Source organism: Acipenser ruthenus, chromosome 18 (assembly GCF_902713425.1).
Source record: "Acipenser ruthenus chromosome 18, fAciRut3.2 maternal haplotype, whole genome shotgun sequence".
Classification (NCBI taxonomy): domain Eukaryota; kingdom Metazoa; phylum Chordata; class Actinopteri; order Acipenseriformes; family Acipenseridae; genus Acipenser; species Acipenser ruthenus.
The window spans coordinates 23265996-23281411 of NC_081206.1; the positions used below are offsets into that span (position 1 = coordinate 23265996).

A 15416-nucleotide genomic window follows, 5' to 3' on the forward strand; every position below is an offset into this window, starting at 1 on the left:
TAGCAGTAGACTAAACAGCTTGCATTCTTCAACATTTGACTGAAGCCTTTTTCCAAGCTATAGTAATGCATTTCAGGCTTCAGCATTACTAAAGTATTTATGTCTTGATGTAGGTGACAACAGTTGACAGATTCCAGGGTCAGCAAAATGATTACATCATCCTCTCACTGGTCAGAACTAAAGCTGTGGGACATCTTAGGTAAGCATTTTTTTTCTCTCTCTCGAATCCTTTTATATTCAGCAGCTCTCTGATTTTTAAAAGAAAGGCGTGCTTATAGCTGAAAATGAACCAAAGCTTTACCAGATGCCACCAGTAAAGTTTTCTTTGCATTTGTATTTATTTTTTTACATTTATTTAGAGCTATTAAATATCATCTTAATCAGAGCCATTGATCACCCTAATCATTTGTAATTTAGTTATATATTTATTTATTATACAGTGTTGAAGTATTGGGAAGATGTTAAGTCATTTCTTTGCCTGTTTTGTTTTCCCTAGGTAAATATTTTACTTATGCCCTGAATCTTTTTTTAAACATGCCTCTGATACATTTGTTTCTGTGTATCTTGGGATGGTTAGGGCAAAATGTATTATTACCCCCAGGAAAATACAAAACACTTAATTGTAAGATGTGTAGTTAAACTAAAAAAAATATATATTTAACTGTGCTGCTGTGAGGCACTGCACAGTACTGACTTGTTCAACATGCTTTTTCAGCATTAGTAATGCACACAGCCTTCATTATCAGGATCTCCTGAGGCTGCAGGCACACACACTCGTCGTTACGTCACATTACACTGCTTCAGTCATTGTGGGGTCACCACTGTTGTCGCGGTGGGGCAGATGCATGGCTTGACCATGTGATGACATGATCTTACTCAACCACATGGGGAAGGAAGCTACAACAAACCTCCTGCTGGTTGCTTTTTAGTAATTACCTTTTGGGAATTATCCCCTTGTACAATTATTGAGTATCGATCAATAACAATGTGGCCAGTGTTATTTAATATAGAACCTGCTGTGATCAAACTAACAAACTCATTTATATTTTATAAGTGATTATTTGTCTTGCCTTTCTTTTGTCCTTTTGATATTAAATCTTATGGGAAGGGCAGCTTTTCTTGTTTTGAAATAATAAATAGGTGTGTTTTGATTTATTTAATACCTGCCGAGAAATACTTTAAGGTAATTACTCTGAAAATCAGCACACTCCTAGTGGAAGGAGTTGTCTGTCTGCCAGTCTGCACCATCCTCTTCAACAGAAAGCTCACTGTCTGTTATTTTTGGGCTCCACCTGTCCATTGATGACCCATGCATCATGACCTTCAACAACATGGCAGAACAGTATCATATTTGAGATCGGTTGGACATAAATCTGGCTAAATCCATGCCCTCTTTAATCGTCAGAACACGTATTTTGTCTAACACATAGACACACATGTAGTATTCCACTAGATTGAGGGTAATACATATTGATGATTTAAATAATAATAAAAAAGAAGTACATTACCTCTTAATATGCATTGTTTGCACACATAGGCTTCAACAAGTCATTGTTATATACCTATTTTCAGTCTAAGGAAGTAGACAGGTATGTAATAAAATGGAGCACTGTGAGCAGATCATATTTGTTCAAGTGTTGCTAATTGTTCGACTTTTTTCAACCAATATAACTGCATTATCTCTGCTGCAGTCCAATCATAAGTGAGCGGAGGCGGGATATAAACAGTTGAAAGTCTTTGGTAGGTTTAACCAATGGGAGTCCAAGATCTGCCCTTTGTTGTGCAGGTGTCTAATCATTAGTGAGCAGAGGCGGGACATAAATATGCTAGGGTAAGGGTGTAAGAATAGCTTAATTTCGCACAATATTGCTTATTATAGAGAACATTATTTAGAATTATATTGAGAACTTCGAAGTAATATTTAAAATTGCTTTTTACAAATTAAAAAAAGAGCATCAGACACCAGAGACTTTGTAGTTGATTTGGTTACAAATCAATTTAAAAAAATATCTCACAAGAAATGGAAGGGATATACTTGCCACTTCCAAAATTAAAATTATGAAAGGTATCCGTGGCTTACCGATAGCTGTCAATTAAAAAAAAAAGTATACTGCTGGAACTGTCTCTTGTTCAGTAAAGAAAAGGCGATATGGAGCAGCACTGGCTACAGCAATCTAGAATGTCTATCGAAGTCAGCACAAAAACATGAGCGTTCCCAAAGTCACTTGCGAGCCACTGTTACACTCAAAACATTTGGACAAACCAAGATTGATGTTCAACTGGATGAGCAGAAGTATCACAATGAGCAAGTAAGAAAAAATCATTGTGGTTCTTAAACACTTGATTGATTCTGTTGTTTACCTTGGCAAGCAAGAACTGGCATTCAGAGGGCACAATGAATGCACTAATTCCTCTAATAGAGGTAGTTATGTGGAATTGCTTTCTCTGATTTCTGACTACGACAGCATGTTAAGCAATCACTTGTCAATAGCCACTTTATTCTCGGGCACCTCTAACATGATTCAGAATGGCTTCATCTCTTCAGTGTCTCAGGTTCTGCTAGATGCAGAAGTACAGGAAGCCAGGTAGTGACTGACAGTGGCACGAAAGAACTGTTCAGTGAAAATGTGCTGCGTTTACTAAAATAATAATAATAATGCTGTTAAAAAGACCAAATTCCCATTCGGCTTATTTTTTTATTTTTATTTATTTTTTTAGATTCTATTGATTTGTTTTGTATTACGATGCAGGACAGCTGCTATAAGATCATTACCTTTATTAAAAAATATGCACAGATTAATCTACTGATTTAATCAACTAATGCCCATAAATTAACCGATCGCATTTTTCAATCGAGTGACAGCCCTAATATATATGTTAAACAATGGCATATGAAATCAGAGCTGAAATAGACACCAGCTGCCTTTGATTATATACAGTATGTCTGATCTTGATGTCTTTATAGTAACTTGATTTCTTCATTTTCCTACAATTAACTACCGGTATTGCTCTGCCAATGTCTAAAACACAGGCACAAACAGCACTGGATATGTTCAGGAATCTTTTGGTTTCTCTAGCGGTTAAGTGTGTGAAATTAAACAAGTTCCTGAAGGTTGGGATAGTGTGTTCTACATTCTTTGTCCTCTGACACTGATAACATACTGAACTTTCTTTAGACACACACAGTTGTCATGTCTGGCAGTTACTCAGTTTATACCAGCTGTGTAAAAGTGGATTTGTAGTCTTACAAATGTATCTAAAGCTTTTATATGTTGCTTGTGAAAATGACCTCATGAAACATTCATTATGTCTCGGAAAACATCAAAGTATTACATAAAAAAAAAAAAAGAAAATCCTTGTTTTTTTCGAAAATGAAATATATTCAATTATTAAGCTCTACAGAAAAATCCCAGATAATCAACCTTTTTTTGTTTATGAGTAAATCTCAAAATCTGCAAGCCGTTGCTTTTAACTAACAAGTTAAATAGTATAAAGCTTTTTTTTTTTTTTTTGAGAGGAGTGGTTTGTAGTTCAGGTTAAAAATAGAATGCCATTTTGTTTCAGCTCTAACCCTTCTCTTTTTGTTTAAGTGAAACGTATATTAATAATGTGGTAGTTTTGATGGGGAAAGAAGTTGGCTGGATGACTGATTCACTCTTTATTAAGAAAAGGGATGCGTGGGGTATTTCATTAGGCTTTAAGGCTTATTGTTGGAAAATGCTTGCTTTTCCTGACTGGGAAAAACTCTGAATAATCCTTTTAAATCCACATTTAAACAGCAAAGTGACTAAATAATGGTTTTATTTGTTTCCCTAGAGATGTACGGAGATTAGTTGTTGCGATGTCCAGAGCCAGGCTAGGGCTGTATATTTTTGCCCGAGTGTCTTTGTTCCAGAACTGCTTTGAGCTGACTCCTGCCTTTAACCAGCTTGCAGCACGGCCCCTCCAGCTGCACATAGTGCCAAATGAGTACCACCCCACAAACAGACTGGTAAGAGAGAGAGAGAGATATATATATGTGATCTGTATTTTTGCTGTAGAAGGGTACTTTTATATTTGTAAGTTAATGGTGATTTAAACAGTGAAGTTTGACTTTCCCTAATGATAAACCTGGTTCAGAAAACACAAGAAACTATATTGAAAATATATTTCAAAGCTATTTCTATTTGAAGCAAAAGCTATTTTCTTTGAGGGATAAAACCATGTACCAGTATTAAATAAGCATAAAACAACTACCTTCTACAGAGAAAGTACAATTTTAATTTGCCTTTTTTACTTGCTGCAAAAAAGGGCAATGTGAATAAAGCTGCCACATTTTATTAAATATTATATTTTATTATATATTATATTTATTTTTAATCTCTTGTCCTGTTTTTGCTTTTTTCCACAAGTTATTTTGCTTGTTTAATTTAGGGAACGTTCATTACATGCTTTTCAGAGTAACATTTTCCCATCTACGTCCCACATGATATATATATTTTTTTTTTGCTCTTCACAGCTTGATATTGTAGGATTTTATTCCCTTCAATCTGTAGCTGACCTTCTTCTCCATTATTAATGGTTCACATGTTGGGTACTAGCTCACACTGCTGAATGATTCATTTAAGCGGTTGTGCTTTTTACTGAGGACTATCTGTTTACATGCCACACAGAAATAGTCCAAAGGTTGTGGCCAGTTTACTGTTCTGCTTTTATGATTTGACATTCAAGTACATTGTTCAGTAGTACACCAGATAAAACAACCTTGGCAAATATTTACACAATTCAATTCAACCATCAAGTGTAAACTTATGTAACACACCTAAACTTATGTAACACACCTCTGAAATTAGTTTTAAAAGTTAATGCTTATGCTTCACTGTGTTTTTAAACATTAGCTCAGTTGACTGAAAACTTTGCCTGCTATCTTATTCTAGATGCACCTCTGACTGTTCATATCATAAAGCAGTGTAAGTTGCCTTGGCATGGGGGATTAAATAAAATAATGTGTATTGAAATCAGTACCAAACCTGTTTGAATGGATATGTTAGAATTTATTATTTTTTCAATTCCTCCGGTGTAGAATTGGAATCCACCAGCCCACCCTGTGCAGGTAATCAAGGACATGCCAGAGATGGCCAACCTTGTGTATAGCATGTATATGCACATGATCCAGAGTACCCACCAATACAGACAGGTAAAAACATTTTTAAATTCCTAAATGATTTACTTCACAATAAATATTCATGTGATTTAGTCTTTTAAACTTTGAGTGCAGAAAATAGGTCAGATGTAAAACAGCTTTAATTCTGCATTTTGGAACTGAACAGACCATGAGCATAACATTTTATGTTATGATAAAATTACTCAATTAGACAGATTTTCTGCTTTTTGAAGCTTCAGGTTTGTATCGTGACAAAGGCTATTACAGTTCATTAAAGCTTTTAATTTTCCAAGGAACGATCAAATGACATCTGCATTAGTAGTTGTGCTGTCCAGAGGCATTTATTTTCTTAAGTATATTGATTTGCAGATTAAGCCATGCTAATTTGTTAAAAGGGGACACGCTGAGACAAAATAAGCAGTTGCTTAATAAAATCTGTTTCTTCTGCTTCTTTTTGCAGCAACAGCAGCTTCTGCCTCCCCCGCGTCAACTGAAAGTTGAAGAGCCCGTTCCAAATCCAGTTGGACCAGAGGAGAAGGAGGAAGAAGAAGAAGGAATGGAGACAGAAGAACAGGCCCAGGCCAAAAAGACAGAAGGCGCAAAAGAGGAGCCAGAGGAAATGGTGAACATACAGGAAGAACACCACCAAATGCCGGAGCATCCTGGTAGAGACAGCGACAGTGAGGGAGAAGACGACCCTGCAAACTAAACTGTATTTAATCCTACAATGTGTGACGTCAGTGGGGAGCAGCCCACAAATGAGTGAAACTACAGTTACAGCATCTGACATCTCCATTAATAAGCCTATAACACTGCTGCTTGCAGTGTTTGCTGTTGGATAACGAAAACACGTTCCAGGGGGAGGGAGTGGTAACTGTTAGTTCTTTGTTTTAAGGGAATAGTATATTTCCCAAAAGTCTATAAAAATGTATTGAAAAGACTATGGAAATAGCTATAGTAAGAGTTGTATCTATTTTTTTTTTTTTTTTTTACTGCTGAATGTGATTTTCATTATGTTTTTGTTGCTTTTGAGTGAATTGTTTCATTAAAAACCAACGCATTTAATTTATTTTGGTTATTTTAAAGTTTGTTAGCCGTATTCTATCTGACTTGAAAATATGTTCAGGCAATATAGTCAAGCTGTGCTACTGAACCAAAATCATTTCTTCTGGATGAGCAAGCAGAGAGCTAATAAATGTACTAACGCAAAACAGTCTACCTGTCAAATACAAAAATAGATTCCTTCATCTCTCAAAAATTAGATTTCTGGAAACACTGCTAGCCTGTGAACAATAAGTACCTTCTACTGCTCAGTGCTTTTTCGGGTGCTGATGGGCACAATAAGTGATTTTTCTGGTGGTTCCAGATTGTTCTGCCAAAATGTGTCTGTATGAGTGCAGAATGTGTAACAAAAATAAATGGACTGGACGCTATTCCCACTGCTGTCCGAGGGCTGGCTTTGCTAGGTCATCAGAATTCAGTGTTTTTAAATGGCGTTAATGTGTAATCTGATCCTGGATTAGAGTTTTGGTAATCTGATCCTAGATCAGACCTTGAGGGAACAATCTATGTAGAAATGTGCACGTGTTGTATCATTGATGATTGGTTATAGTGTACTGTAATGGAATGGTTGCAAAGAAAATAAATGCATTTTATAACTATTTATATATTTGTATACCGTTCGGCACCATATCTATTTAATATTATTGTAATAACTTTAAACTAAAATAATTGTTTTGCTCCTGCAACTACAGTATTTGCTTGCAAAATCACACAATTTTAACTTGAGCTAATCGAATGTAAAAACATTTTTACTTGACAGGTCAGTCTTTTGTCTGTGTCATCTTCTAGAACACTGCACATTTGTAACATGATTGCTGGCAGCATAAAAAGTGTAGAAGTCACTGGAGTGCAGGGTGAGTCCTGATGCTTCGATTCTTGTTTGTGCTGAGTTACTGATCTTGGCTGGGAGCCCTAGGGGGAGAGCTGCATTGGCCTGCGACTAACGGGGGGATAGGTAAATTCATCTCGCTGCATTTACACCTACTGACCAAACACCCGACGATTAGGAAATTACTATAACGGATGTCTGGAGTTTAGCCATTCAGCCATATTGTATGCCTTTAGGTCATAGTCTCTCAGTGGATAATGAACACCACTGACTTCTATGTATCCTCTTAGACAGTATAGTCTAGTGGTGCAGATCTGTAATTATTTGATGTTTTCCTCGTGTGTGCTACTTTTTCTTTACCCTCCATGCATTTGTTTAAAATGAAAAAAGTTCAAACATTAACAAATAACCTGCTATTTAATTAAAATCACATATTTAGGAGCCAACCTATGAACTTGTTTTTTTTTTTTTTTTTTAATTGAGCATGGCTGATGGTTGATTTGCTTTTTTACTCTAGTAATAAATATATTGTGAAATGCCTGTGAAACCGCAAAGGAATTTTGTGGATGAGAGCAGACATGACAAGCATCCAAGTGATGAAGTCATTAACCTCAGAATTTATAATTTGAATGCTTGAAATGATAGATTAAAATGGGCAACATAATGCCCATACTAAATGGGATGTTGTTGTCCATAACCAAATTGGAATATTGTTTTGCAAACTTCATACTGTCCTTGAAGGCTCTCTGTTATCAGAGGAGGGGAGGGGTTCCAAACTATCTGATCTTAATATCTTATCATTTGTAACGTCTATAAACCTGGTTTATTTTATTTTTTTCTGGACTTCCCCAAGTCACTGTTTTGCAACTTCTAACCTTTGTATAATCCTGTTTTACATTGTTATGTTGCATATTCAATCATCAGTAATAATTTAAATTCAATTGCAAACCTGGGGTTACATATTTGTGTTGCAGTTTTGTACAAAAAAAGAAAAATATTAAAAAATAGTAAAAGGCAATGCTTTAGGTTATTTGAGCCAATTGGTAATGTGGCACATACTTTTTGAGTTAAGCCAAGGAGACTGGCACACCTCTTATGACCGTATAGTAAGTGACATAAGGTGTTCCTCACAGCTACAGATTTGGCTTCCCAATCTGATTCCCTGTGCTTAATATTTCATTTTACGCATTAGCCGATGTTTATAATTATCCAGCACCCCATTATATACTGACATTCAAATTCTCAGATACTTTGCTAAAATAAACCCTTTGTTTGATAATAATATCTATAACTCTTCATAAACAGTAAGTGGGTAAGGGATACATCTAGATCGCAAAATGGTCATTTCTTACTGTGCTGCCCGATGAGCTTTGTTTAATCACAGGCCAGTTAAACAAATTAATAAAGGTTATTGATCAGCAGTGTCTGCCTGATGACCTTGTGAAATCCCCCTCACCTTGGGTTCAAAGAAGATAGTATAACTAAGGAGATAAAGGAGGTAGGTTATTTGTTTCTCTTTGGGGAAGCGCTTTGTAGGTAGACCATGTGTTTACATTATGTGGTCCAGGCTCTTTAAGTATGCTGGACCCCTTAAAAAACTGAAACAAGATTTTTAAACTACAGTAGTTGTTGGGGGGAAACATACACACACATGATATCTCATTTTAGGGAATGCAAATGATCAGAAAAAAATAAATATCCCTGATATGTAAATTATCTGATCACATTATAAATTAAAACTGTATGAGGAGGTAAGAGGTGGTGGGAGTTATAAATTAAATTATAAAAAATAATGGGAACTACCCTCAGAATACCATGGAGAGATAACTGGTAATTGACAGATCAACACAGGTTGCTACCTGTAATGGATTTTAAGGCGCTGTTCCTTATTACAGCAGCAATTCTAGATATCCTTGTCGATCTACATTTAATGTTCTGTATTTTTTTCGGATAAGGCACTCTAGTACAGCAGTCACCTTTGTCTCAGTAATTCAGCAAACAATCAAACTGTTCTATGATCTAAATTGTCTGTGGTCTGCTAGTATCAATTAAATAACAGTAATTGAAGATTGAAGAATCTTATCTAAGGCACCCTGTTCAGTTTTTCCATTTCAGTTAAGTAGTCTTTAAGCAGACCTGCAATGTGTTTGCCTGAGAACTGAAGGTTTGTCAGTTTGCTTTAAGCCTCTTTTCCAGTTGAAGATATTGATGAATAACCCAGGAAATGCCAGAATCTTTACCACCTTTTTTGCAGGAATTGCTATTTTTGACACAAGTGCCTCATTCCATAACAGACCTCCCGATCAAACTTTCTGCATATAGACAGGGTTTCTTGCAGAAGCAATGCATTGTGCAACTGTTTTTTTGTGTAAATCACTGCAATATACCCATTTATTAAATTGGAGTTACTGCATATTTGCTCATGTTATGTTGATATGACTTTTCATTATCAAATTTCAATTGTATGAATAAAGCATCTACAGTGTAGTGCATAAGGTCATGCATGCTGCTTCAAAATAGATATGTACATACTATGGCAGAGTAGGGGGAGGAGAGAGGAAAATGTAGTGCAGGGGTGTGATAGAGGACTGCATCACCCAGAATGCCTTTGGGCTTGTAATTGGAGCCAGGATGTGTCCCTCAATCTAATAGAATGAGGGACACATGCCTGTAGTTAAGCGGGCAGGTATATTAATAAATCAGTCAGTGAGTGCTAAAGGTTTAGTTGGTCATTACATTGTGGTAACCCAATGCTGGAGAAAGAACATTATTTAAAACTATCACATACGTTACAGAAAGGATAAACATGAACAGGCAGGGTTTCCTATACAAAATGTGTATTATTATTATTATTATTATTATTATTATTATTATTATTTTTAACTTATAGAGGTGTCTACTTTGTAATACCATGGAACTTTTTGTTGGTGTGTCACATAGCTGTCATCACATAAATTTTGAAATGTATTTGCTTACGATTGTAAGTCGCCCTGGATAAGGGCGTCTGCTAAGAAATAAATAATAATAATAATAATAATAATAATAATAATAATAATAATAATTAATAATAAATCCTTTGCAAAGTTCTCATAAAGTTGGCACTTCAGTTTCACACCTAACAAAAGTTCACTAAACCAACCAGTTATATTAACAATATTTTATTAACACTATTCAAACAATTGCAACATTATATTACAGTTGTTGTAGCATTTTTAATACCCATTTCCTCTTGACTTCTCAGAACTGGTTTATTTCATAACCACATATATTATCACCAAGCTTGACCTGCCTACAAGCTTTACTGATATATGCTGGTCCTACAGCACCCTCTTTATATTTTTGTGGCATCCCAATATGGTGACTATCTAAAAACAAAATATGCAAAACAATAAATCAAATAATAATCCAAATTATAAGGAAAGGCCCTTATTAAACATAGTTCTCGTCTCTTCCAACTTGCAAACCATGTTAAGAAAATAATGTATGACTGACTAGCATTTAAAAAAAAAAACAACCTAAAGGGAAGTATGTGTCACAAAAGTCTGTTCTAGTTGCTGCTCTTCCTTAAATATGCAAGGAAAAGGTCACTCACCATTTGTGTTGCACTTTTCTCAGAGGCTTTTGGTCTCTTCCAGTATTTACTGCATGACTAAACTATCTGGTCAGTATCATGTGAAAATCTGGGCACGACCGTGTTATGATTTTGTCTCTTTTTTTCAGGTTTAAAAGGTGTGCAGGGTTGAACTTTGGATGCCTGCTCGGAATAGGTGTGACAGCCAAAGTAATAACTTAAAAGATAAATGGATTAATCACTCTGAAGGGTGTGTTTTTTTGTTTTTTTTATCAAGTCATTAGTGTTTCATTTTACATAAAATGTACCACCCACACACATCTTGAAAGAAAAATCCCTCAATCAGTTTTACTGTATGGGTCATTTATAAATTAAATTACATTTATAATCTTTGGTTCTACCCTTCTGTTGTATTTGATTCATTCAATGCTATGGGTGTTTAAATACATTTGTTATGGTAAAATGCAACAAAAAGGCTGTAAAGTGTGCCCCTTTTACAATCAAGCTGTTTGCTGCTTGGCAACACAAATGGGAGGTTACCAGAGAGCTAGAGTAAAGTCTTGCCCAGATAAGGTGAGGCAGCGTACGCACTTCTGATAAACACGGTACAGATAGCAGGTGAGTGGCTTTTATTCTGTTAACTTTTCTGTTTCTTAGTATAATGTGTTTACATGTTTTTTTTATCTTAACTTATAGTAAAATAAAGTGGTTACCATTATTATTCTTTTTACCCATTCATTACTAGGAAATGGAACTTCCTAATAATACAAAATCTAACTTTGTAGTACACTACATCATGTCCACTTTATTAATATTTATTTATTTTGATCACTTTGGTGAAAATATAAGTTTTTAAGATGAATAGGGATGCATTTAGCTGTAACTATATGAAAATGTTTGGTTTGGACATAATTTTGTAATGGGGTAAGCTCAAATGTATTTAAAAATATATTCACTGGATTTCAAAATTTACTTCACAAAAAATAAGCGAAAATTTCTGTTTCAGATCAGCTTAAAACAAAGGTAAAACATATGGTATGTGGATCAGCACAGCTTTTCCCATGTTACTGTACAGTTACTGTACCTGAAACTGAAATGAGGCAAAATGGTGTATCTACACCGCTAAATCTAAGACACAGCCCTATATACTGTATAACAATAATTTATTGTATATTACTGCAATGTTTTCTAAACTAAAATGAAGAGTTTATAAATTGGTGGTCCAATTAGTAGTAAAAAGAAAACATTACAACCAAGAAAATCCTTTGAAATATCACGAGTGGCCTTGCAGCATGTACTAGAGCCTCACTCCGACTGGCTGGAGTTGCACATCTTGTCTAACAGTGGCAGTTGCCAATGGCATTTCTGCTAAGGACAAAATTGCATTCTACAAAAGGATAAACGAAAATCAATTAAGATAGAGGCAAGCAAAAATTGATCTGATTAATTGCCAATAAAATCTGACAAATTGTATATTTTTGAAATCCAGTCTCTGCTGTTCCGTAACCTTTCTTAAATAAATATCAGTTTATCATGGGAAGAAAAGGGTCATACCAGGGTAATAGCTGTAAAGCAAAATATGAATTACAAAAGGGAAGTGTTGTGCATGCATAATTTACATTGTTTATTAAACTGGTGTTTTAAAGGTTTAGGCAATTTAGAAATTAAGATAATTTAAATATATTATTTATTTATTTATTTATTTATTTCTTTCTTAGCAGACGCCCTTGTCCAGGGCGACTTACAGTCATAAACAAAATAATAAAAAGGTGTTCTAAATCTACTCCATTTTATCTACCCTCTGCCTCCAACCAACCATGTAAACTGCCTAGAACACCATAACAGTATAGGTAGTAGCAACAGTAAACCCTGACCAATTGTAAAACTAATTGTAAAATATGATGGAATTTAGACATCTTTACACCTTGAAAAATCTAAGTCCAGTGTAACTTTACATGCCTACATGCCTAATCTAAATTTAGAAACCTTTGAAAGTACGGCTCTATATATTAGTGTACACAGTGTTATTTATGCAATACATAATTAGAGATTCATTTTAACAGTAGTGCTTTTATTATATTCAAATGGACAAATATTCGCTTTTCAGTTAAGAAAGCAAATTGGCAGCTGATCCAAAATAGCACCCCCAATAACTCTGCCTCATGTTTGCATAACCTCACCTTTGTTTAAACCTTTGATTCAGAGACACAGGATTAGATGCATTGCTATCTAGGCTATTTATTCAGGATGCATACCCCTCTAGATAGTTGAACAGCTGTTCAGTGCGTCAACTGGTATGTTGTAGAAGCACAGCACAGTATTGTGCAGTAATTGGCCTTTTTGGCAACACTGAATTATGAATTAAAATTGCAATTTATTCATTGTATTGTTTTATGTATGTATGTTTGTTTAATTCAGGTCCAAGATGGCAGACTGCAAATATATTCTTTGGTCAATATTTTGGTTCTTTGTGTTAATTTTCCTTGCCTGGCCGCTCAGTATCTTCTTAGGAGGATGGTACGGATTCCTCTCTCCTCTCACTACATGCGTGGGACTTGATCAGGTCACTGATATTCTTCTTAAGGGGGCCAATCTTGGCAGAACCTGTGCTCAGAACATACGGGAAGGAAAGTCTCTCTGCTAAGGAAGATGGAATGAACAATAGTATTTCAAGGCATCAAAATATACCATGGCCCGACAATTTTCTCTCATTTATTTCCCATGGATCCTAGACATTAATTGACTGGACTGTCTCCACACTTCAGTTTAATCATCGTAACTTTTGTTTATATGTTTAACAAGTGCCTTTGGCAATGTTGTTCATTTCTACATTATAACTTCTATATTAATTTTTGAAAAGGTAAAAATAAACTTTGCACAAAGCTTTGTTTTTAGCTTAATAAAATGTTTAAAACATTTGGATGCTGTTTTTTATTAATTCTTTTTTTTTTTTTTGCGATATCAGTTTTGATCTTTAACATTTGCTCTGCAATCCGCCTATATTCGAGCTGATCAAGTGCAATATTCATCGGACTGCCCTATGAGACCTAGTTGAAATTATTTCTGGTGGACCCTGCTGAGCTCTTAAAGGGATTGATGCTGAAGAGCCAGGCCAAATCAGTTCTGTTGGGGTTCCTTGGCAACAATTTAAACCATCCTGGCTCAGAGGATAGAACATTCCATCAAAATGTAAGGCACACTGAGCAGAGGAGACTGATATACAGATATTGTATTATGGCCAGGGAGACCATCAAAAGTATTGCACAATAACAATATTTAAATGGTTTCCAAGCCGAGAAAGCATATATACATTTAGGAGGGAAGCAAATCATAACAAAACATTCATAGGATTTTTTTTTGTTGTTGCTGTTTCAAGAGAAATTACCCTTCCCAAAAAATATGCCAGGGCCGAATTAGTTTTAATTTAGTTATGAAATTGGGCCTACATAGAGGGCAGACTGGCTTTTACTGGTTTGCATGACTATGGAATTTAAATGCATCAAAGGATGTGATTTAAAGATATAAGCACACTTGAATTATGGGAAAATAGATAAGTAACACTAACATATGTAATGTATTATTACCCACAACCTCTGCTTTTTTAGTTTTTTCTTATACATTGATACAATGCACAGTTCTCTATCTAGGAACTTATAATCGCAATAACAGCTTAGTGGATGGTGGACAAAATACAACTGCACACTGATAAGCTATACTTCATTTCAGTTGTTTTTCATGAAGCCCCTGTACTATTCATCAATCCTTTAATGACCTGACAATTGACTCATGTTGTTCTCTATCAATGAGTTACATCCATATTTGTAAAGCATACTTTGTCCTGCTTAGATGGATCTTTGTGTTCGGTCACCATTCCAATTATAGGCAATGACAATACAGCAAAAAGATTGCAGCGTTGTATTAATTTAGACCTCTATTTATCCAATGCAATTCCTGCTCAATCTGACACATAAATTGCCATTAAGTGATGACACTGTTAACAGTGTTCTGTAAATGTATTTATATTTATTACAATAACTCATTCCAATATATTATGTAGGTTGTATAGCCTGGAACATAAATACAAAAGATATGTGTTTGTATTTATGATTGAGCAGCTGATGAAGAAACGTGCCTTTGGCAACAAGAAATGTTTTCCATATGGAAGTAAACCACTGTTGATCACATGGCAACTCCAAACTACAGTACTGTCCCTACTAGGGCCACACATCATATCACACCACTGTACGGTTTTCAAAGAATATTCATTCTAGACATGGAATTATTTTCCAGTAACTAATTGAAGTCCATCTATTATTCTATATCACATTTGTCCATACCTTTATATATATATATATATATATATATATATATATATATATATATATATATATATATATATATATATATATATATATATAGTAATTGGGAAGGGTTGGACAAGACAGAACGGTTGATTTTAGTAAGAGTAATAAAGGATGATTTGTTTGATAGGGATTTGGGGACATTTGTAAACGGTTAAAAGCAGCTGTCACTGTCAGCTGCTACACACAACTGCTGTTTCCATTTGGAAAGCACTTCATCTACTTATAAACTGCTTTTATCTGAATGAGACTAGGAAGTGTCAATGGTTAGTACATTAGTTGTGACATAAGTTAGCTAAACAAGTTTATTCATACTGTACACTGTAGGTGCATTGGCGCCAAAGTTCATCTAACAGTTCAGTTATCTGTCAGTACCATAAATATTCATACCCATAGTAATAATAGTCCATTTATAAGATCAGTGAAAATGAAAATGTTTACCGCAATACC

General features: G+C 35.0%; 1 protein-coding gene and 1 long non-coding RNA gene across 7 annotated transcripts in view; both read left to right on the plus strand.

Annotated features, from left to right (window-relative positions):
- The window catches only part of LOC117422954 (RNA helicase aquarius-like), a 40525-nt gene extending 34317 nt beyond the window's left edge, over positions 1–6208 (plus strand). For all 6 annotated transcript variants that reach the window (XM_058991588.1, XM_058991585.1, XM_058991586.1 and 3 more), the window contains 4 exons: positions 114–199; positions 3817–3991; positions 5063–5176; positions 5604–6208. In XM_058991588.1, coding sequence (XP_058847571.1) covers positions 114–199; positions 3817–3991; positions 5063–5176; positions 5604–5852 — 624 coding nt within the window. In that variant the 3' untranslated portion in view covers positions 5853–6208. The remainder of the gene's footprint in view (positions 1–113; positions 200–3816; positions 3992–5062; positions 5177–5603) is intronic.
- A 4142-nt stretch (positions 6209–10350) lies between these two features.
- On the plus strand, positions 10351–13525 carry LOC117963857 (uncharacterized). The gene is made up of 2 exons (XR_004660897.2): positions 10351–11223; positions 13024–13525. It is a non-coding gene; the product is annotated as an uncharacterized LOC117963857 (long non-coding RNA).
- The last annotated feature ends 1891 nt before the right edge of the window (positions 13526–15416 follow it).